We start from the raw sequence: 22,463 nt of genomic DNA, 5'->3' as shown, positions 1-22,463 counted from the left end.
GCTTCAACACGATACCACAGTTCATCAAGAGTAGTGACTGGCGTATTGTGACGAGCAGTTGCTCGGCCACCATTGACCAGACTTTTTCAATTGGTGAGAGATCTGGAGAATGTGCTGACCAGGGCATTTTCTGTATCCAGAAAGGCTCGTACAGGACCTGCAACATGCGGTCCTGCATTATTCAGCTGAAATGTAGGGTTTCGCAGGGATCGAATGAAGGGTAGAGCCTGGGGTCGTAACACATCTGAAATGTAACGTCCACTGTTCAAAGTGCTGTCAATGCGAACAAGAGGTGACCGAGACGTCTAACCAATGACAGCCTATACCATCACGCCGGGTGATACGCCAGTATGGCGATGACGAATACACGCTTCCAATGTGCGTTCACCGCGATGTCGCCAAACACGGATGCGACCATCATGATGCTGTAAACAGAACATGGATTCATGCGAAAAACTGACGTTTTGCCATTCGTGCACCCAGGTTCGTCGTTGAGTACACCATCGCAGTGATCTGTCTGTGATGCACCGTCAAGGGTAACCGCAGTCATGGTCTCCGAGCTGACACTGCATGCTGGTGCAAACGTCGTCGAACTGTTCGTGCAGATGGTTGTTGTCTTGCAAACGTCCCCATCTGCTGACTCAGGGATCGAGACGTGGGTGCACGATCCGTTACAGCCATGTGGATAAGATGACTGTCATCTCGACTGTTAGTGATACGAGGCGATTGGGATCCAGCACGGTGTTCGTTATTACCCTCCTGAACCCACCGATTCTATATTCTGCTAACAGTCATTGGATCTCGACCAATGCGAGCAGCAATGTCACGATACGATAAACCGCAATTGCGATAGGCTACAGTCCGACCTTTATCAAAGTCGGAAACGTGTTGGTAAGCATTTCTCCTCCTTACAAGAGGCATCACAACAACGTTTCAGAAGGCAATGCCGGTCAACTGCTGTTTGTGTGTGAGAAATCGGTTGGGAACTTTCCTCATGTCAGCACGTTGTAGGTGTCGCCACCGGCGCCAACCTTGTGTGAGAGCTCTGAAAAGCTAATCATTGCATATCACAGCATCTTCTTTCTGTCGGTTAAATTTCGCGTCTGTAGCACGTCATCTTCATGGTGTAGCAATTTTAATGGCCAGTAGTGTGCAATTCACTGATCTATGTTGCGGAAGATATCTTAAAACAACAGAAGTCTGTCAGAGCCACATTAGTTGCAACTTTACCACATAGTGCTTAGAGGATTGTCTCTATCCTGTCTGCCTTAAGTACAAGTCGGAGCTACTTTCGAACTGTAGAGAGCTGGAACATTATTGCTGCAGTTAAAATGCGGAGCGCCTTTTGTCCAAAAGGTGAGGTGTGAGTGAGAAGTGACATGGCGTACACGTAGTTGAAGAAGTCGCCGTAGGAGCTGTTTGGGGCGGCGGCGGCAGTGATGGTGATGCCGGGCATGTCCAGCGGCACGGCCATCAGCGTGCAGGCGATGTCGCCGAGGTGACCGGAGAGGTAGGAGCCGCCGTCGACGAGCACGTTGCTCGAGTCGGAGCACACCCAGTGCAGGGCAGCGGCGCGCGACGGCAGCACCAGCAGCGGCGACCAGTAGATGGCGCGCAGCGTCTCGTCGCTAGACGTCTGCCGCACACAAACCACAGCTCTCCGTCTGCCCACTATGGGAAAGTGCGGGTTCGGAATAACATCCGACGCAACCTAAAATTAGTCATAGAAATATATTGTGGGAACACAAAATGAGATTCAGCACCCGTAGTTGCACTTACACATGTAGACTCAATATTAACGGTTCCATATAGCGAAACGAGGTTTACAGCAAATAACACTACACCAAGGGTCATGTACTGCCGATACGTGATGAAGAGTCTTTTGTATCCATCGAGATATTGAAGCAAGTATGATTTGTTAAATACAGTAATACGCTTTTCTTAGGCCGGTATTACACTATTAAATTTCTTTGTCAAAGATTTGATCAAAGATGTGATCAAATATTCCGTCAAATATATTTGACAAAGATCTTTGACGTAGCGCTAGAAGGGGTATTACACTGTCATCATATTTTTCGTCAAAGTTCAAGATGGCTGACAACAACAACTTGTTATTAACCGCAGCAGTTGCATGTACCACAATTGCACTGTGTGCACATGTGGAAGAGAAGCGGGGGAAAGAAAGGAAACACACCTGGGTGAAGCCGTGAGTTTTACGACGACACGATAAAAGCATTCAACAAAACTTGTTACGTGAGCTTATAGTAGAGAACGTCAAGTCGCACATCAATTACTTAAGAATGGATGAGCATACATTTCTGTATGTGCTCAATGAACTGTATCCTCATATCACAAAGCACAATATTCACTTAAGAACTGCTACATCTGCAGAAAACAGGCTCACTGTAACACTCTGATTCCTTGATACAGGAGAGGGTTGGGTCGAGTTAGGTTAGGTTAGATCAGGTCTCCAATCTTCGTAATATGTTTTTGTATTCAGCGTGCCTCACGTTGTAAAGCACCTCATCAGCTTCATACACCTCTATTAATTTTTTATTTGTCGGCGCACACCAATTGTATTTACCGGCAATGTTTATAAAAACACTACAGACGACAGAACGCAGCGATGCTAGCGCTCCATGTGGTAACATGTCACATTGCAGTGAACAGAAGACAAGCGACTTCTTTGATCAAATCTACAGCGAGGCCCTGGATTTGATCAAATATTGGACGACATTTGACAAAGTTCCCAAAGTTACCATTACACCATCAAATATCTTTGACAAAGAATTTGATAGTGTAACACCGGCCTTACCGGGATCCGAAATCGCTTGAAAAGACGAGCACAGCGATATAATGCCAGTTAATTTTGAGGTTCAAACTCTTCGCAAAAGAATCCAAGAAATATTCTAAAACCCAATGGCAAGTTGGCTGGAATTGCATTACACACGTATGCTCTCGCAAAAGAATCCAAGAAATATTCTAAAACCCAATGGCAAGTTGGCTGGAATTGCATTACACACGTATGCTCATAAATTAAGGATAATGCTGATACATGGTGAAACAACGCTCTGGTGGGCGGTTAGCGGGTTTAAATCATCTAGCGGCATGACCATGCGGTTTATTTGACCTGCGGTCGTCGCACGGTAGCGCTGGCAGCAGTCCACATATGCAGAGGTGTGTTGGTGCATGTCAGAGTACGGTGCAGCGAGTAAGTGTGCAGACGTCTTCAGACGTGCTAACGTGACTGTGTGTTGAAAATGGCTCAAAGAACACATATTGATGGCGTTATGAGGGGTCGAATACTATGGCGACTGGAGGCTGGTCAACCACAGAAAGTCGTAGCACGGGCCCTCCATGTGCCACAAAGTGTGATCTCAAGATTATGACTACGATTCCAGCAGACAGGAAACGTGTCCAGGCGCTACAGTGCGGGACATCCACTGTGTACACCACAAGGAGACCAATATCTCATCATCAGTGCCCGCAGACGGCCACGGAGTACCGCAGGCAGCCTTGTTCGGGACCTTACCGCAGCCTCTGGAACAGTTGTCTCCAGACACACAGTCCACAGACGACTGTACAGAGTTGGTTTATTCTCCCGGAGACCTGCAAGGTGCATTCCACTGACCCCTGGTCATAGGAGAGCCCATAAAGCCTGGTGTCAAGAACACAGCAATCGTGAATAATTTAATGATTATGAAAAATCCGCCTCCATAGCAAATAGAAACCGGATGTTGTCCTAGGTTTCGGCGCGGATAACCACGCCTGCTTCAGAACACACTAAAACTACAAACTGCCTAAAGAGGCATAGTCCAACATTAATACAGAACGCCCAAAAGGCCAAAAGACCCGCATGATAGATTAACTTCTTGCGCCTTTGACCGGGTTATTGGATCGCTTTCGTAACACATTTAATGCTAATCACATGGAAGAAGACGAATGTTCAATCTGCGCATGCGCATACCTTTCTGACATTCTCACAGCCTAGCTGCTGGCGCTACCTAAGTTTACCTGAGAGCCCGCGGCCCACCGAACGTTGGCTCGGGTGAGGAAGCACGCTTCTGACATTTGAGCTAAGTACAGCTATTGACATGGTACACATGTACCGTTTATTTTCATGCGAGTCATTTGCCCTTTTGGGCATTCTGTAGTAATGTTGGACCATGCGTCTTTAGGTAGTTTGTAGTTTTAATGCGTTCCGAAGAAGGCGTGGTTATTCGCGCCGAAAACCTAGGTAGCATCCGGTTTCTATTTGCAATCGAGGCGGATTCTTTATAACCATTACAGTACATGGTCATTGGAACAGTGGTCAGGTTATATTCACAGACGAGTCCAGATATAGTCTGAACAGTGATCCTCGCCGGGTTTTCATCTGGCGTGAACCAGGAACCAGATACGAACCCCTTAATGTCCTTGAAAGGGACCTGTATGGAGGTCGTGGTTTGATGGTGTGGGGTGGGATTGTGATTGGTGCACATAGACCCCTGCATGTCTTTGACAGAGGAACTGTAACAGGTCAGGTGTATCGAGACGTCATTTTGCATCAGTATGTCCGCCTTTTTGGGTCCCACCTTCCTCCTTATGGTTGATAACACACGGCCCACCGAGCTGCCATCGTGGAGGAGTACCTTGAAATAGAAGATATCAGGCGAATGGAGTGGCCTGTCTGTTATCCAGACCTGCGCGGCCCCACCCGCCGGAGGTTCGAGTTCTTCCTCGGGAATGGGTGTGTGTGTTGTTCTCAGCATAAGTTAGTTTAAGTAGTGTGTAAGTCTAGGGACCGATGACGTCAGCAGTTTGGTCCCTTAGGAATTCACACACATTTGAACATTTTTGAGCAGTTACATACTGCGAATATTGAAACAGAAGTACAATTACTTTCATTGATCACCTATTAAGGAGGCGTATTGCAACTCGTGGACGCGAATTGTTTCGCGCCACTGCATCTGCTAGATTGCCAAACTGTTTTTGTGTGTACCCTCCCCCAATGGTCCCATCGGAATTGCTGACGCAAAGCCCTAACGAAATGTAATGCACCTGAATGTGGCAATTAATCGATGGGACCACTGCGGGACGGTACAAACAAAATAAGTTCGGAATCTAGTAAATGCAGTGGTGCGAAACAGTTCATGTCCACGATGTGCGAAAGGTTTCTTTAAAAGCTGACCAGTGAAAACGATCGTATTTCCATTTCTGTGTTCGTAGTATGTAAATATAATAGTAGTGTAGAAGACCCACTGTAATCGCTATATGACGATTAAGACCCAGACTACATTTAGCAAATAAAAACAAATACGCATCGACTGAGAATTGAACCCTCCCCCTCCTGCATACTAATCCCCAAAACTAACCACTACACCAACTGCCCAGCAGTAGTCTCGTTCCTGACAGAGGTAGTTAACGTAAGTGTGATTACAGTTTTGCCAGATTGCCAATCTTTAACGTCCATTTATTGTCCGAAATATGAGCAGGACGAAGTTTTGTGAGACATTTTTGTACTGCTAGCATGTGAGGAATCCCGCTGCGAAGTCCGAGTAAACTTTTCTTCACCCTATATACATACACTACTGGCAATTAAAATTTCCACACCACGAAGATGACGTATTACAGGCGTGAAATTTAACCGATAGGAAGATGATGATTAGCTTTTCAGAGCATTCACACAAGGTTGACCCCCGTGGAGACACCTACAACGTGCTGACGTGAGGAAAGTTTCCAACCGATTTCTCATACACAAACAGCAGTTGACCGGTGTTGCCTGGTGAAACGTTGTTGTGATGCCTCTTGTAACAAGGAGAAATGCGTACCATCACGTTTCCGACTTTGATAAAGGTCGGATTGTAGCCTATCGCGATTGCGGTTTATCGTATCGCGACATTGCTGCTCGCATTGGTTGAGATCCAATGACTGTTAGCAGAATATGGAATCGGTGGGTTCAGGAGGGTAATACGGAACGCCGTGCTGGATTCCAACGGCCTCGTATCACTAGCACTGGAGGTGACAGGCGTCTTATACGCATGGATGTAAAGGATCGTGCAGCCACGTTTCGATTGCTGAGTCAGCAGATGGGGACGTTTGCAAGACAACAACCATCTGCACAAACAGTTCGATGACGTTTGCAGCAGCATGGACTATCAGCTCGGAGACCGTGAAAGCGGTTACCCTTCACGCTGCCTCACAGACAGGAGCGCCTGCGATGTTGTACTCAACAACGAACCTGGGTGCACGAATGGCAACACGCATCATGATGGTCTCATCCCTCTTTGGCGACATCGCGGTGAACGCACATTTGAAGCGTGTATTCGTCATCGCCATACTGGCATTTCACCCGGCGTGATGATATGGGGTATCATTGGTTACACGTCTCGGTCACCTCTTGTTCGCATTGACGGCACTTTGAACAGTGGACGTTACATTTCAGATGTGTTACGACCCGAGGCTCTACCCTTCATTCGATCCCTGCGAAACCCTACATTTCAGCAGGATAATGCAGGACCGCATATTGCAGGTCCTGTACGGGCCTTTCTGGACACAGGAAATGCTCGACTGCTGCCCTGGCCAGCACATTCTCCAGATCCCTCACCACCTGAAAACATCTGGTCAATGGTGGCCGAGCAACTGGCTCGCCACAATACGCCAGTCACTACTCTTGATGAACTGTCGGTATCGTGTTGAAGCTGCATGGGCAGCTATACCTGTACACGCCATCCAAGCTTTGTTTGACTCAACGCCCAGGCGTATCAAAGCCATCATTACGGCCAGAGGTTGTTATTCTGGGTACTGATTTCTCAGGATCTATGCACCCAGTGTGCGTGAAAATGCAATCACATGTCAGTTCTAGTATAATATATTTGTCCAATGAATACCCGTTTATCATCTGCATTTCTTGTTGGTGTGACAATTTTAATGGCCAGTAGTGTGTATATTTTTTATTTCTTAAGAAAAGAATTATATTTATGTGCAATGTATCTTCATGTTCCTTTCCATTTCACAAAATGAAGATACTTCCTTGCTACGGGTTCTTCTGTTGTAGCATCGTCATAAGCCTAATATCGATTTCAACATACGGAGAAGAGTGACGAGAAAGGTATGTGCAGTAATGAAGTTAGGTATAAAGTACAAACTCAAGTGTCCCGATTTTTTCCGTTTGAAATCTGGCCTGCGTAGCTATGGTATCAGTATTGCTTTCAGTGCCTCACTCTTACCCTCCCTCGTACTCTCATCATCATCATCAGATGTGGCCATCGCTAATTCTGTCTCTGTTGGTCGACGATCTTCATTGACATTGATAGTCCCTAATTGTAGATGAACTAACCCCGGAGGAAGACCGCACTGCAGTTCCTTCTCTAAATCCTCGTACGAACAAAAAAAAATGGCTGACATCTAAATAAGTGTCCAAGGAATAGAAAAGCCACTGAAATCACTCAACAGAGGAAAGTCCACTGGACCTGACGGGATACTGACGGGATACCAATTCGATTCTACACAGAGTACGCGAAAGAACTTGCCCCCCATCTAACAGCCATGTACAGCAAGTCTATACAGGAGCGGAAGGTTCCAAATGATTGGAAAAGTGCACTCGTAGTTCCAGTTTTCAAGAAGGGTCGTGGAGCAGATGCGCAAAACTATAGGCCTATATCTCTGACGTCGATCTGTTGTAGAATTTTATAACATGTTTTTTACTCGCGTATGATGTCATTTCTGGAAACCCAGAATCTACTCTGTAGGAATCAACATGGATTCCGGAAACAACGATCGTGTGTGACCCTACTCGCTTTATTTGTTCATGAGACCAAGAAAATATTAGATACAGGCTCCCAGGTAGACGCCATTTCCCTTGACTTCCGGAAGGCGTTCGATACAGTTCCGCACTGTCGTCTGATAAACAAAGAAAGAGCCTACGGAATATCAGACCAGCTGTGTGGCTGGATTGAGGAGTTTTTAGCAAACAGAATACAGCATGTTGTTCTCAATGGAGAGACGTCTACAGACGTTAAAGTAACCTCTGACGTGCCACAGGGGAGTGTTATGGGACCATTGCTTTCCACAATATATATAAATGACCTAGTAGATAGTGTCGGAAGTTGCATGCAGCTTTTCATGGATGATGCTGTAGTATACAGAGAAGTTGTAGCATTAGAAAATTGCAGCGAAATGCACGAAGATCTGCAGCGGATAGGCACTTGGTGCAGAGAGTGGCAATTTACCCTTAACATAGACAAATGTATTGTGAATGCATAGAAAGAAGGATCCTTTATTGTATTATTATATGATAGCGGAACAAACACTGGTAGCAGTTACTTCTGTAAAATATCTGGGAGTATGCGTACGGAACGATCTGAAGTGGAATGATCATATAAAATTAATTGTTGGTAAGGCGGGTGCCAGGTTGAGATTCATTGGGAGAGTCCTTAGAAAATTTAGTCCATCAACAGAAGAGGTGGCTTACAAAACACCCGTTCGACCTATACTTAAGTATTGCTCATCAGTGTGGGATCCGTACCTGGTCGGGTTGACTGAGGAGATAGAGAAGATCCAAAGAATAGCGGCGCGTTTCGTCACAGGGTTATTTGGTAAGCGTGATAGCGTTACGGAGATGTTTAGCAAACTCAAATGGCAGACTCTGCAAGAGAGGCGCTCTGCATCGCGGTGTACCTTACTGTCCAGGTTTCGAGAAGGTGCGTTTCTGGATGAAGTATCGAATATATTGCTTCCCCCTACTCATACCTCCCGAGGAGATCGCGAATGTAAAATTAGAGAGATTCGAGCGCGAACGGATGCTTTCCGGCAGTCGTTCTTCCCGCGAACCATACACGACTGGAACAGGAAAGAGAGTTAATGACAGTGGCACGTAAAGTGCCCTCCGCCACAAACCGTTGGGTGGCTTGTGGAGTATAAATGTAGATGTAGATGTAGACTGAGGGACTGACGACCTTGCTGTTTAGTCCCTTACCCCCAACCAACCTGTCGACATTAGCACTGTGATAGCGTCCGCCTACCAGGAATATGACGTGAGCGGCGGAGTGCTCGATAACGGCGAAGCGGAAGCGGCCCAGCCGCTGCATCTCGTCGACGTTGGAGAAGGCGCTCTCGACGCGGCGCACGGCCAGCGAGGAGACCAGCTTGGCCGAGAAGGCGGCGCTCAGCACGACGGCCGGCACCAGCACCGACAGCGCCGCCAGCCGAGACGCGGCCGACCGCAGCTCGTGCCCGCTCAGCCCTACTCGAGAGCAGCAAGGTCTGGCAGTCACCATCTCTTCCCTCCATCCCAGTCAGTTATGTAGTAGCAGTATTAGTGACAGTAGCACTAGTCGTAGTAGTAGTAATACACTACTGGCCATTAAAATTGCTACACCAAGAAGAAATGCAGATGATAAACGGGTATTCATTTGACAAATATATTATACTAGAACTGACATGTGATTACATTTTCACGCAATTTGGGTGCATAGATCCTGAGAAATCCGTACCCAGAACAATCACCTTTTGCCGTAATAACGGCATTAATACGCCTGGGCAATGAGTCAAACAGAATGTGCTGGCCAGGGCAGAAGTCGAACATTTTCTGTATCCAGAAAGCCCGTACAGGACCTCCAACATGCGGTCCTGCATTATCCGGCTGAAATGTAGGGTTTCGCAGGGATCGAATGAAGGGTAGAGCCACGGTCGTAACATATCTGAAATGTAACGCCCACTGTTCAAAGAGCCGTCAATGCGAACAAGAGGTGACCGAGACGTGTAACCAATGGCACCCCATACCATCACGCTAGGTGATACGCCAGTATGGAGATGACGAATACACGCTTCCAATGTGAGTTCACCGCAATGTCGCCAAACACGGTTGCGACCATCATGATGCTCTAAACAGAACCTATAACGTGTTGCCATTCGTGCACCCAGGTTCGTTGTTGAGTACAACATCGCAGGCGCGCCTGTCTGTGGGGCACCGTCAAGGGTAACCGCAGCCATGGTCTTTGAGCTGATAGTCCATGCAGCTGCAAACGTCGTAGAACTGTTCGTGCAGATGGTTGTTGTCTTGCAAACGTCCCCATCTGTTCACTCAGCGATTGAGACGTGGCTGCACGATCCATTACAGCCATGAGGATAATATGCCTGTCATCTCAACTGCTAGTGATACGAGGCCGTTGGGATCCAGCACGGTGTTCCTTATTACCCTCCTGAACCCACCGATTCCATATTCTGCTAACAGTCATTGGATCTCAACCAACGCGAGCAGCAATGTCGCGATACGATAAACCGCAATCGCGATAGGCTACAATCCAACCTTTATCAAAGTCGGAAACGTGATGGTACGCATTTCTCCTCCTTACATGAGGCATCACAACGTTTCACCAGACAACGCCGGTCAACTGCTGTTTGTGTATGAGAAATCGGTTGGAAACTTTCCTCATGCCAGCACGTTGTAGGTGTCGCTACCGGCGCCAACCTTGTGTGAATGCTCTGAAAAGCTAATCATTTGCAAATCACAGCATCTTCTTCCTGTCGGCTATATTTCGCGTCTGTAGCATCTCATCTTCCTGGTGTAGCAATTTTAATGGCCAGTAGTGTAGTTTTATTCGTCCATAGATCGCCCCATAAGGCCATTGTACATCCCACTGGACTCAAACGAAGAACAACAAAAATTACACAATTCGTATTTACAGGCTTTTACATACCTACACAGCTAGTTTGACAGGGACGGGACACGTAGTTGGCCGTGGCCTTATAGTAGAAACTATCCATGCAATCTCTTTAAATATTTTAGAAAAGACACAGAAAATGTAAATCGGGATGGCCGGATGAAGACTGTAACCTCCAACCGCCCCTCCCTCGGATAATGGTCAGTCTGTTCAAAACATGAGGCTCATGTGGCTCATCCTTAGCGTACAATATGGTTTTAATTAATGTAAAAGGTTAGAGCTACGCTGTTATTCATTTCTCACTCCTAGTTACAGCCCACACTACACACTACACACACACACACACACACACACACACACACACACACACACACACTGACTCACACTCACACGCTATACTCACACTAACTCATAATGTAACACTACGTACACCGTAAGCTGACATAAGGACCATAGCTTTGGTGTTTGGTTTCCATTTTGTGTGCCGCAAGTTACCACATGCTAGACAGAAAAATTGAGTAAGCATGTCTCTATAATGAGTGATACGTTGTGCTCAGGAGGAGGATAAGGCGTTGGTATTAAAAATTGCGTGCCGGCCGGAGTGGCCGTGCGGTTCTAGGCGGAGCCGAGGGGCCGCTACGGTCCCAGGTTTGAATCCTGCCTCGGGCATGGATGTCTGTGATGTCCTTAGGTTAGTTAGGTTTAAGTTGTTCTAAGTTCTAGGGGACTGATGACCTCAGAAGTTACGTCCCATAGTGCTCAGAGCCCTTTGAACCATTAAAAATTGCGTACCTTCGGGAATAATGCTTTCCAGAAATAAAAATAAATAAAAAGACTGTGTCAAAATGCGTGCTGAACAGGCCTTAGTCAGTGAACCAAACGAAGAGTACCTCACATCATCCTACCTTGCCACTCCCTCACCTTCATCCTTATTCATTTTCAAGGAAAATGGAGATGAATATCGACAGCTGTAGAGAAAGCAGTTAATCTGGGTGACGGTTACCCCAAAATTAAAAACCCTCGTCTTCCATGCTGGAGGATGGCGATGGATTGCCAGCCGATCATGGAAAACTTGGTAACAGTAAACAAACTACGAGGAAGCCTCGTAATTTTTTGATAGAAAATAGACGAAAAGTCCGAGAACGTGGTATCGAGGTGTCTTTGTTTATATGAAACAGGTGCCCCTGGTCAAGAAGGTCGAAAGATATAGCATCGATTTAGCTGCTTTACAGAAAGTTCGCTTGAAGGATACTGGTATTCGTGATGTCGAAAAGTGTGCAGTGTTTTATGGAAGCTGTGATTCAGGACACGATTTATGTATTGGATTTCGTGTGAGTAAGGCTCTAGCTGCTTATTCAGTGACCTCTAGAATAGCAGTGTTAACAACAGACACAAGCAGATGCAGAATGTCGTTTATCAGCTGTCATGCCCTCACAGAGGAAAGTACACGCCAAGTGAAGGACGAATTCCATGCAGAATTGTAGATAGTGGTGGGTAGCATTCCGAGTAGCAATTGCCAAGTGTCGAGTCCCACTGGGCGATATGTATTAGCATTGATAGAAAAGAAGGTATATTCCTTTGAACAACTGGAAGACACAGCTTACATGAACTCAGTAATGACAGTAGCATCAGGTTCATCACCTTTGCAACATCGAAAGAGATGTTCATCAGTAGCACAGATTTCCACACAAGGAACTTGCGTGTTACCAGAAGGTAAAACAGTTCATCAGATAGATCATATTGCAATTAATTTCAAAATAATGAATTGGGTGATGGACGCAAAGATAGTGCGGGGGAGTGTGGGAACGGCCACGTCCTAGTATAGTAAAAAGCTGACTACGAGTAGGCTCACAGCACAAAGCCAGAGTCCGAACCCATTTTAACAAAGAAGCTCGCTACCACATCGATACGATCAAAGACACTACAATGTAAGACGAATTTCAGTTCCATTTCAGTAACTTCTGCAGGAACAGGATTCACAGAAGGACCCAGGAGAAACACGGAAAGATGTCAAGGATGCTGTAAATGAGGTGGCAAATGCAGTCGTCAAGAAGCAGGTCATGGACAAGAAGGTGTAGTTTGGGGACTAATGCATTAAAACATTAGTCAAGATAAGAGAAGCCAAGATTTTACACGACGCAGAGCACCGTTCGAAGAAGTATGGAAAACTACTAAAGCAACCCCAAGGAGATCAAAAAGAATGTGTATCAGATGACTGATAGAGGTGACTCAACAAGATTTCTTGGAAAAAGAGGCTCAAAAGATGTGCCGTAAGTTTGACATAAGAAGAGATATCAGAGCCGCAAAAATTTCGTCGAAGTCAACAATGGGGCCATACCCACCAAAGAGAACAACATTGTTAAGAGATGTAACCAATACTTCAGGGAGCTTCTCAACTGTCGCGAACCTAAAGATCTGTTCGAATTCCGATCTCCTGACATTACAGATTTAGACTATCCGCCACTTACGCTGAAGAAAATAAAGAAGATGAAAAAGGACAAAAGTCCAGGAGAAGATTGAATCTAGGCATAAACCATTCAAGTTGGAGAGGAAAGAATTCACAAGAGAATTCACCAACCGATCAAGAGGAGGAATCTCAGAAGACTGGAAGAAAGTGGTCATGTGCCCCACACACACGAAAGTTGACAAAATGGACAGCACCAACTACAGAACGTGTGTCATGAGATCTTGTCGAGCAGTATATTGGACAGAATCCAGCCGTTTGCTGTAAAATTGATTGTTAAATATCAGGGTGGTTTACAATACGGCCGTTTGATTGTGGATGTCATCTATGTACTGCGACAGGTCACCGGGAAGATGTGGGAATTTTATACATACTTCATGCAGTCTTCATAGATTTTAAGAAAGCATACAACTGCAGTCACCTGGAGAGCCCGCTGAATTGCCTAACTGAGTTCAGAATGCACAAGAAAGTCGTCAACGTAGTTCGAGTTTGTCTCATTGATTCAAAAGGCAAAGTGAATCTCAGAAACCAAGCTATGGAGAGCTCTAAAGAAAACACAGGGTTGAGACAAGGAGATGGTGTGTATCGGATATTGTTCAACATGGCGTTCGAAAAGATAGAAGAGTAAAGCTCTCCATAAGACCTTAAAAGGGATCAAGGTAGAAGGTGGGAAAATCATACAACTCGCTTTTGCCGATGACGTGGTCCTGTTGTCCATATCTAAGGACAAGCTTATGCGGATCAGTGACAGCTTGGAGGCGGCAGATTGGTCTCCTTGGAAATGAATCGAACTCAAAGTATCTGGTGATGAGCAGGTCTCATGTCTATTCACAAGACCCACTCCACTCACTGGTGGTTAGAACCCCATACTTTAAAAGGGTTCATAATTTTAAACATCTAAGGGTAACGCTTTACAAAGGACGCATCGTGTCAGACAGATATCAAGGAAACGATTCAAGCTATAAGCCGATCATACTTCAGTCTGAGTCAGCTCTTCAAATCGCGCAGTCTCTCAACGAATTTCAGACTCCAGCTGTAAACAAGATTGTGCTAGCCCATAGGGCTACAAGGTTGCGAAGCTTGGAGTGTCCGAAGAAAAGACTTAAATAATCTTTCAGTTTTCAAGCGGCTTTAGAAAGAAATATGGTCCGACAGAAGATGAGATCATTGGTGAATGGAGGATTCGGTATAATTGTCAGCTGGATGAGGCCCGCAACGGACCAAAGTTTGTACCGCTATGGAGAGCCAAATGGCTTCTACGGGCAGGTAAAGAAGCTCGGATGGATAAACACCGGTGTGATTTGAAATTCATGAATTGCACTCCCCTGGGAATAAGACCATGAGGCAGCCCAAAGAGAAGATGGAGGAACAGAATCCATAATGACATACTGCAGCCGGCCGGGATGACCGAGCGGTTCTAGGCACTACAGTCCGGAACCGCGCTGCTGCTACGGTCGCAGGTTCTAACCCTGCCTCGGGCATGGATGTGTGTGTGATGTCCTTAGTTTAGTTAGGTTTAAGTGAATCTAAGTTTTAGGGGACTGATGACCTCAGAAGTTAAGTCCCATAGTGCTCAGAGCCATTTGACATACTGCAGATCGGCAGAAAGAAAGAAATCAGGAAAGAGAATCCATTTCAAGTGGATCCTTGCAGCTGCGTGTGGTCCTCTGGGTCTGATTGCACGATGTAAAGTAAGTATATAATCTCTTTAATTTCCTTGTACATTATATTACGCAGTTTTATTCCTTAGCAGAAAATACCATTTTGGGTTTTATGTTCTTTCTTTCTGTCTAGATCTTGTTCGTGTTCTCGGACAGAGCAGTTGTGCAGTAATAAGGGGTATCAATGTAATTTTTTATGTGTATAACTGATGGGTAAATGTGCTCACATGGTTCAGTTAAAATATCCAGTGTTTTGAACAACGAGAGCTGGATACAAGTAGCTGCAGTTCAGCGTGGATCCCAAACCAAGATGCGACTCAACTTTTTGCTCATCAGTAAACACTGGAAGAGGTGGAAGAACTGATGAAGGCAAATATCTTAGAACCGATCGGAGGTCGGATCCGAGACTTCTGTACCTGATTCTGGCGCTTCTCTAGTCGTTATTTTTTTACCTTGTTGACAAAGTATTCCCAGTACCAGCAGCATAGCATCGACGACGTCGATGTTGGGCCGGTGAGGAGAGTGCGGCTGGAGTCGGGCATCAGTGCGGACGGTGAAGTACATGAGGGCTGAGGCGGCGGCCAGCATCACCGCCATCACCAGCCAGAGGCGCGCCTCGAACGGCGACCCGTACAGGCGCCAGCCCGCGGCCGAGCGCGGCTGCTGCACCACCGCCACAAACCTGCCGCAGCCGGCCACCAGTCGCCCATCAGCTCACCTGCACTTGGTCATTGGTCGCAAGATACGTGAAACAATAATCAGTCGCCAGGAGAACTCTCGGTAAGAAGAATTTATGAAGAAAGCTGGTCGCCCTGATACGACACACGTTAGTGAACTAAATATCGGCATGTATTTCACGTTCTCTGTGAAGACAAAAGGAGCCAGATTCTAACGGCGGTGGTTTAGCGTCAGTTTGTGTAAAATGTGACACAGGCACAGCATTCGTCTAAATAACTGTGATAAACTTCTGAAAATTCTGAAAAATTGTGAAAAATATTTAGCCGCCACAGGGAGCCTGGCTTGGAGCCCTCCTTGAAGTAACCTAGCAGTTCGTTGTGTCACAATGGTGCCAACTGTTGCTAGAATTCCTGATACAGACGCAGTACGAAGCACCACAGCCGTACGCCGAACACGATGCTATTCCCTCTCGGTGGATCCAAATGGCTATCCGCAGTCCGGTGTCCTTAGGACCGTATATTCTCGTGTCCGCCATTGCCAGTATTTCTGCAATATTCCGGAAGGAACATCCAGCTTCTCGTAGCCCTATTACACGACGTAGTTCAAACTCAGTGACGTGTTGGTAATGGGATCTTTGTCGCTTTCAAGGCATTCTTCACTAACATCATCTCACACGTCCAATCTCAAATGTAACTAACGCTCACGACCGTTACAAATTGTATTTAAAGTAAACCTGATTTGCGTCCTCATACTGGCGCTCCTAGCGACTCTCTTATGCGACTGGCCCGAAAAATGAACAGATATCATCTTTCAGATGGAGAAACATGACTATCAAGTTTCAATTTTGTAACACAACTCCTCCTCGGTGTTTGGATTTTTTTGTTTTTTGTCAGTGAAATTTCCGAAGGCTACCACTTGTCAGATATACGACTGACCCTATACAGGGTGTTACAGAAAGGAAACATTCCTCACACACAAATAAAGAAAAGATGTTATGTGGACATGTGACGGAAACGCTTAATTTCCATATTAGAGCTCGTTTTAGTTTCGTTCTGCCGGCCGCGGTGGTCTCGCGGTTCTAGGCTCGCAGTCCGGAACCGTGTGACTGCTACGGTCGCAGGTTCGAATCCTGCCTCGGGCATGGATGTGTGTGATGTCCTTAGGTTAGTTAGGTTTAAGTAGTTCTAAGTTCTAGGGGACTAATGACCACAGCAGTTGAGTCCCATAGTGCTCAGAGCCATTTGAACCATTTTTTTAGTTTCGTTCCACCTACGCTCAATGGAGCACGTTATCATGATTTCATACGGGATACTCTACCTGTGCTGCTAGAACATGTGCCTTTACAAGTACGACACAACATGTGGTCCATGCACGATGGAGCTCCTGCACATTTCAGTCGAAGTGTTCGTACGCTTCACAACAACAGATTCGGTGACCGATGGATTGGTAGTGACGGACCAATTCCATGGCCTCCACGCTCTCCTGACCTCAACCATTTTGACTTTCATTCATGGGGGCATTTGAAGGCTCTTGTCTATGCAACCCCGGTACCAAATGTAGAGACTCTTCATGCTTGTATTGTGGACGGCTGTGATACAATACACCATTCTCCAGGACTGCATCAGCCCATCAGGGATTCCATGCGACGGAGGGTGGATGCATGTATCCTCGCTAACGGAGGACATTTAGAACATTTCCTGTAACAAAGTGTTTGAAGTCACGCTGGTACGTTCTGTTGCTGTGTGTTTCCATTCCATGATTAATGTGATTCGAAGAGAAGTAATGAAATGAGCTCTAACATGGAAAGTAAGTGTTTCCGGACACGTGCCCACATAACATATTTTCTTTCTTTGTGTGTGAGGAATGTTTCCTGAAAGTTTGGCCGTACATTTTTGTAACACCATGTATAATCGTTCTATTTCATACACCCAGAAAATCTTACAACAGGGTATTGATATTAGTTTGAGTCGAGTTGTAACACAGCGATATTACAGACATTCGATATAATATTTGTAGTTTTGTAAGGTGCACAGTTTTACATTTCTAACATTTACAGCAAATATCCAATCTTTGTACCGATTTGAAATTTTATCAAGGCATGATAAGAGCATTAAAACAGCCTTTCTTCAGATAGTAGTAATTAATATATATGTAAAACTCATTAATCTGCAAAAGTATGAGGTTACCATAAATACTGTCTGTCGCGTCATTGATATTGAGCATGAATAACAAGAGACGCAGCGTAGTTCTTAATGGCATGCCTGGTGTTACCTCGTATATCCGTCGATGTTCGCCATACGAGGTAGTATGTTGGAGACCCCGTAAGAGCATACTTTCCTTGTTAAGCGTTGGCGTGGTACTGTGTCAAATGCTATGCAGAAATCAAGAAATACTGCATCGAGCTAATTTTCTTCATCACTGGCTTTCAGGATTTTGGGTATCGCATTACCGATGTTTACGAAATCCGCACTGCTTGACATAAAGAATATCATTGTGTTACGTTTGAGGTACCTCGTTACGTTGGATCTCTGAGTACGTACTCAGATTTTGCAACGGATGTATGTCAAGTACATTGGCCCGTAGTTTTGTCGATCACTTCTGATGCTTTTATTACGGATGTGTGTGAACTTTTTTCTTCCAACCGTTGGGTACAGCTCTACATTCGAGGCAGCTATAGTATGTTATGATACGTTGGGGATTTAACTAAGTTCCAAATTATGTATGAATCTGACAGGGATTCCATTGGATCCCAGAGATTTGCACAATTTCTCAACACCGCTGACACTAATATCTGAATCACTCATCTGTGCTGGCGTGATAATGAAACTGAGAAATAATTCCGGGAATTATCCCTATTCTGGCGTAACGACAAGCGCCGGCCCGAAGATCAAGGACGATGCATCAGACAAGACTTGTAGCGTCGTAGCTATTATGCGACTGCAGATTTTTGCAGTAAGTTTGTTACGTTATGGCAAGCTGTTTTGGAAGCCTGCAGTGTAGTAGCGTTCGGTGGCTGCCGTCACGTGGCCTGCCGAATGCACCATAGCCCCACCGCTAAGGCGGACCGTGGAGTGCTCACACTGTGGTGCGTACTAAAATCACTTATTCGCCTCACCTAAGAAACTAAATAACTACGTTAAATATTAGCTGTTTTATTCCAAATTTGGTACATGACCTCTTGTTATTCAGATGAGCTTTGTGTCGAAATATGATCCCGCTACCTATAATAGTTTCAGAAATATAAAAACCTATTAAAAATGTACCTAACCGACACCTAAGAAAATAAATTCAGGTAGTAATATTAACAGTTTATATTTCTTTTGTTATACACTCTTAGTGTACTGATTCATTTTATATTGATTTCAATTCTAAACTTTTTATAATTTTTCATTCATAATGGAAATAAACGTTTAAAAGTTAATATTTATATTTTGTGTTAGGGTGAGGGTAGATGAGAGTGAATGTGAGTGTGTATGAGGGACGTATGTCAAATTTCAGTTCTATATTGTATTACACCTTACGTAACTAGTAAGTGTTACACCACCAGGACGTCATGAAAAAACTGTGTATCCCCCTAATCGGCGGATGACGTATGTCTATGAGCGTTTTCTTTTGTAATAAGGCAGCCAGAAAGTTAGGAAGAGGATAATCAGTTCTAAAGTATATTTCAAGCATAGTTTTCTCTTTGTTTTCGTTTTGTTTGGTTCGGTGGAACATTTTGTTAATACTTGCAGCATGAAATGACGTAGATGCTTCTGCGAATGTTGATTGGAGTAAAGCAGTTTGAGTGCGAATATGATCATGAAAGATTAATCTGATTGGCTGTTCGTTTTGATCAACCAATGAGAATAAAATCCTTCCCGTGCATTGGAATTAGTTGTATGCCCTGAAAGCAACGGCATGCGGGCATTCGTGAACTAGCTGCCGGACGAGAAGGTTATGTTGGACGTCCGATAAAATTATTTGTAAAGTGAAGAAAAGACTGTTATATCGCTTTCGGTTTGTATTTTCGTGCAAACAGATGCAATTACGGACAGTTCTGTGAAGTTTGGGAGGTTTGGAAGTGTTTGTTGTAGAGAAAACAGCGTGTGAAACTATCGGCCTTTGTAAAGAATTCTGCGTGGCGTGTTCAGTATGCATTTACAGAACATTTTTGGCGAGCATCTTCATTTGAAGAATCCACTGATAAGGAACGAGTGTGACACTCATGTCATAGCAGAGTATTGACTTTATTAATCTCGTAATATTTCTGGCTGTCTTGTGTGTGACATAAGCTGCACGAACTAGTAGTGGATGTGCTATCGACGTAAATGTGGGCTTGTTGACACCATAGCTAAAAGACAATAAAAAACATCAGTATCGATAAGCGGACATTTTCAGTGAAGGAAGGAAGCATCCCCTTATGTCCGTTATTACTAGAGATTTGCTGGTTTATTTTGTTACCTGAGTTACGCAGACTGTGCTATCGTAAGTATGGACGATTGTTTTCTTCAACGCTGATTTTAACATCGTCTGCTTAGTACTTGCGAACGCAGAGCAATAGTTCGTCAGGGGTCAACAGCAGATGATGTGAAAATCATACCATGTGTAGATGATGCGATAATTTACGAAGAAAATGAGGAGAAAATGGAAGAACGACTGAACACCAGGTAGAGAGTAAGAGAAGAAGCAGGAATGACATAAGCTTAACAAAAAATGAAGTAATGAAAATCGGCAGGAAAAATTAAAAAATGAAGGATGTATCTTGCAACGGAAAAATTATTAAAGAAGTAGATGCTTTCAAGTACATCGGAAGTAAATTACTCAGGAAAGGAAACATCAAAGATGAAATTTCGAAGAGAAAAGAAAAGTGTTCTAAATTTTATTGTTGGGTATCGTACATAACTAGTAACTGGAAAATACTTGTCAAAGCAAAGGGCGTGATGTGCAAGTGATATTATCTGCCAGTTTTTGTCTATAGATCCGAATGTTGACCTGTCGGAGTGGCCGAGCGGTACTACGCGCTATAGTCTGGAATCGCGAGACCGCTACTGCCGCAGGTTAAAATCCTGCCTCGGGCATGGATGTGTGTGATGTCCTTAGGTTAGTTAGGTTTAAGTAGTTCTAGCTTCTAGGGGACTGATGACCTCCGAAGTTAAGTCCCATAGTGCTCAGAGCCATTTGAACCATTTGATCAGAATATTGGACACGGACAAAGTTACATCTGAGCAGAGTAAAAGCAATATGTAAAGGTTTTTTTTGTTTTTGTTTTCGTGATCGTGTTTCCACGTTACTGCTATGTTAGTGACAATTTGTGAACAGTGACCAAGAGAGCCACGGAAATGGAAACACTGCAACGCATCACAACGAGACTGCCACGCCAGAAGAACAAAGATGAGCACAGCATTTACGAGAAGACTATGTAGCATCAGTATGCCCTTGTTGTAAAGTTGTTTTTGTAATGCCATTTAGCTTGAAGATGAGGTTTGACCCCCGAAACATGTCGCTAAATAAATAAGTAATACAATGGTTGACAAAGTTTGTTACTGGTAGCGGTAAATTAAAAAAAAAAAACCTTTACATATTTCATGAGACAGTCACGGTCGAAAACTAGTTAAAATGGCTTCAAATTCAGAATACAAGCAACAGAGATGCACTTTCTACGAAGGATTCTCGGTAAAACCAGAAGGAACAGAACAAAGAATGAAATAATACGAAACACCCTGGAGATCGAGCAGCTAAAGAAACTATGAAGAGTAATGAGCTTAAATGGTTTTGCCACATTAAAAGAACTGGACCATAAAACTTACGCCGGCGGTTGTCGCCGAGCGGTTCTAGGCGCTTCAGTCCGGAACCGTGATGCTGCTACGGTCGCAGGTTCGAATCCTGCCTCCGGCGTGGACGTGTGTGAAGTCTTGAGGTTGGTTAGGTTTAAGTAGTTCTAAGTTCTAGGGGACTGGTAACCTCAGATGTTAAGTCCCATAGTGCTCAGAGCCATTTGAGCCACAAAGCTTTCGAGAAAAGCCCTAAAATGGACAGAATCTGGACGAAGACCAACTGGAAGACCACAAAAAAAAAAAAACCAGGAGAGGCCAGATGAACGATGTATGAGCTGAAGAGGACTGCAATGGGAAGAGATGGTAAATGACAGGTTGTGGGAGGAAAGAGCTGCTTGGAACAGGCTCTGTGAATGATCTGCAGAGGCAGAGACGTAGCAGGAAGGAGAAAAGAAGGAGTGGTACTTCCAATCGTGTAGGTGACGACAGCCATGTGGTGTGGGTCGAATGCAGACTCGCTGGCGCTTACTTGGTGGAGAACAGGGGGTAGATGAAGCGGACGGAGTGCGCGCGCTGCGAGCTCATGTAGGAGAGCGTCGCGCTGACGTCGGCGGCGCCGGTGGTGAGCGCCCCCATCACTCCCGTCCACGAGCCGTTGATCGCCTGGTGGCCGCTACTCTCCATGTCGATGAAGTTGGACCTGCGCAGCACAGAGCACTCGAATTCTGCGGCGCCTCACCCTGCCTCTGATCAGCTAAACTTTGAAAGCCTCTTGTAACATCTTTACCTCACTTACATTATTGTAAAGAGCTTCGAAAGCAATGTTTCTATTGCTTTATCTACCTTATTAACCATGATTATGAACATTTTATTCTGTCCAAAAGTGTATTTATCACATTAACGGTGACATAATTCTACTCAGAGAGATAAGAAAAGGAATGATAGCGATACTGTAGACAACCTATACTACTGGCCATTAAAATTGCTACACCAAGAAGAAATGCAGATGATAAACGGGTATTCATTGGACAAATTTATTATACTAGAACTAACATGTGATTACATTTCCACGCAATTTGGGTGCATAGATCCTGAGAAATCAGTACCCAGAACAACCACAACTGGCCGTAATAACGGCCTTGATACGCCTGGGCATTGAGTCAAACAGAGCTTGGATGGCGTGTACAGGTACAGCGATCTGCCCATGGAGCTTCAACACGATACTACAGTTCATCAAGAGTAGTGACTGGCGTATTGTGAC

The 22,463-nt window shown here is 45.0% G+C and overlaps 1 protein-coding gene across 1 annotated transcript in view; it reads right to left on the bottom strand.

Moving 5' to 3' along the window:
* Window positions 1-1,199: 1,199 nt before the first annotated feature.
* LOC126353427 (glutamate receptor ionotropic, NMDA 3B-like) overlaps window positions 1,200-22,463 on the bottom strand; it is a 47,004-nt gene continuing 25,740 nt past the window's right edge. The window contains exons 3-6 of the mRNA XM_050002763.1: window positions 21,732-21,902; window positions 15,221-15,450; window positions 9,003-9,223; window positions 1,200-1,636 (exon numbers count right to left, since the gene is read on the bottom strand). Coding sequence (XP_049858720.1) covers window positions 1,286-1,636; window positions 9,003-9,223; window positions 15,221-15,450; window positions 21,732-21,902 — 973 coding nt within the window. The 3' untranslated portion in view covers window positions 1,200-1,285. The remainder of the gene's footprint in view (window positions 1,637-9,002; window positions 9,224-15,220; window positions 15,451-21,731; window positions 21,903-22,463) is intronic.

This window comes from Schistocerca gregaria, chromosome 1 (assembly GCF_023897955.1).
Source record: "Schistocerca gregaria isolate iqSchGreg1 chromosome 1, iqSchGreg1.2, whole genome shotgun sequence".
Classification (NCBI taxonomy): domain Eukaryota; kingdom Metazoa; phylum Arthropoda; class Insecta; order Orthoptera; family Acrididae; genus Schistocerca; species Schistocerca gregaria.
Note: the sequence above shows the minus strand (reverse complement) of the source record. Positions and strands in the feature narration are given on the sequence as shown.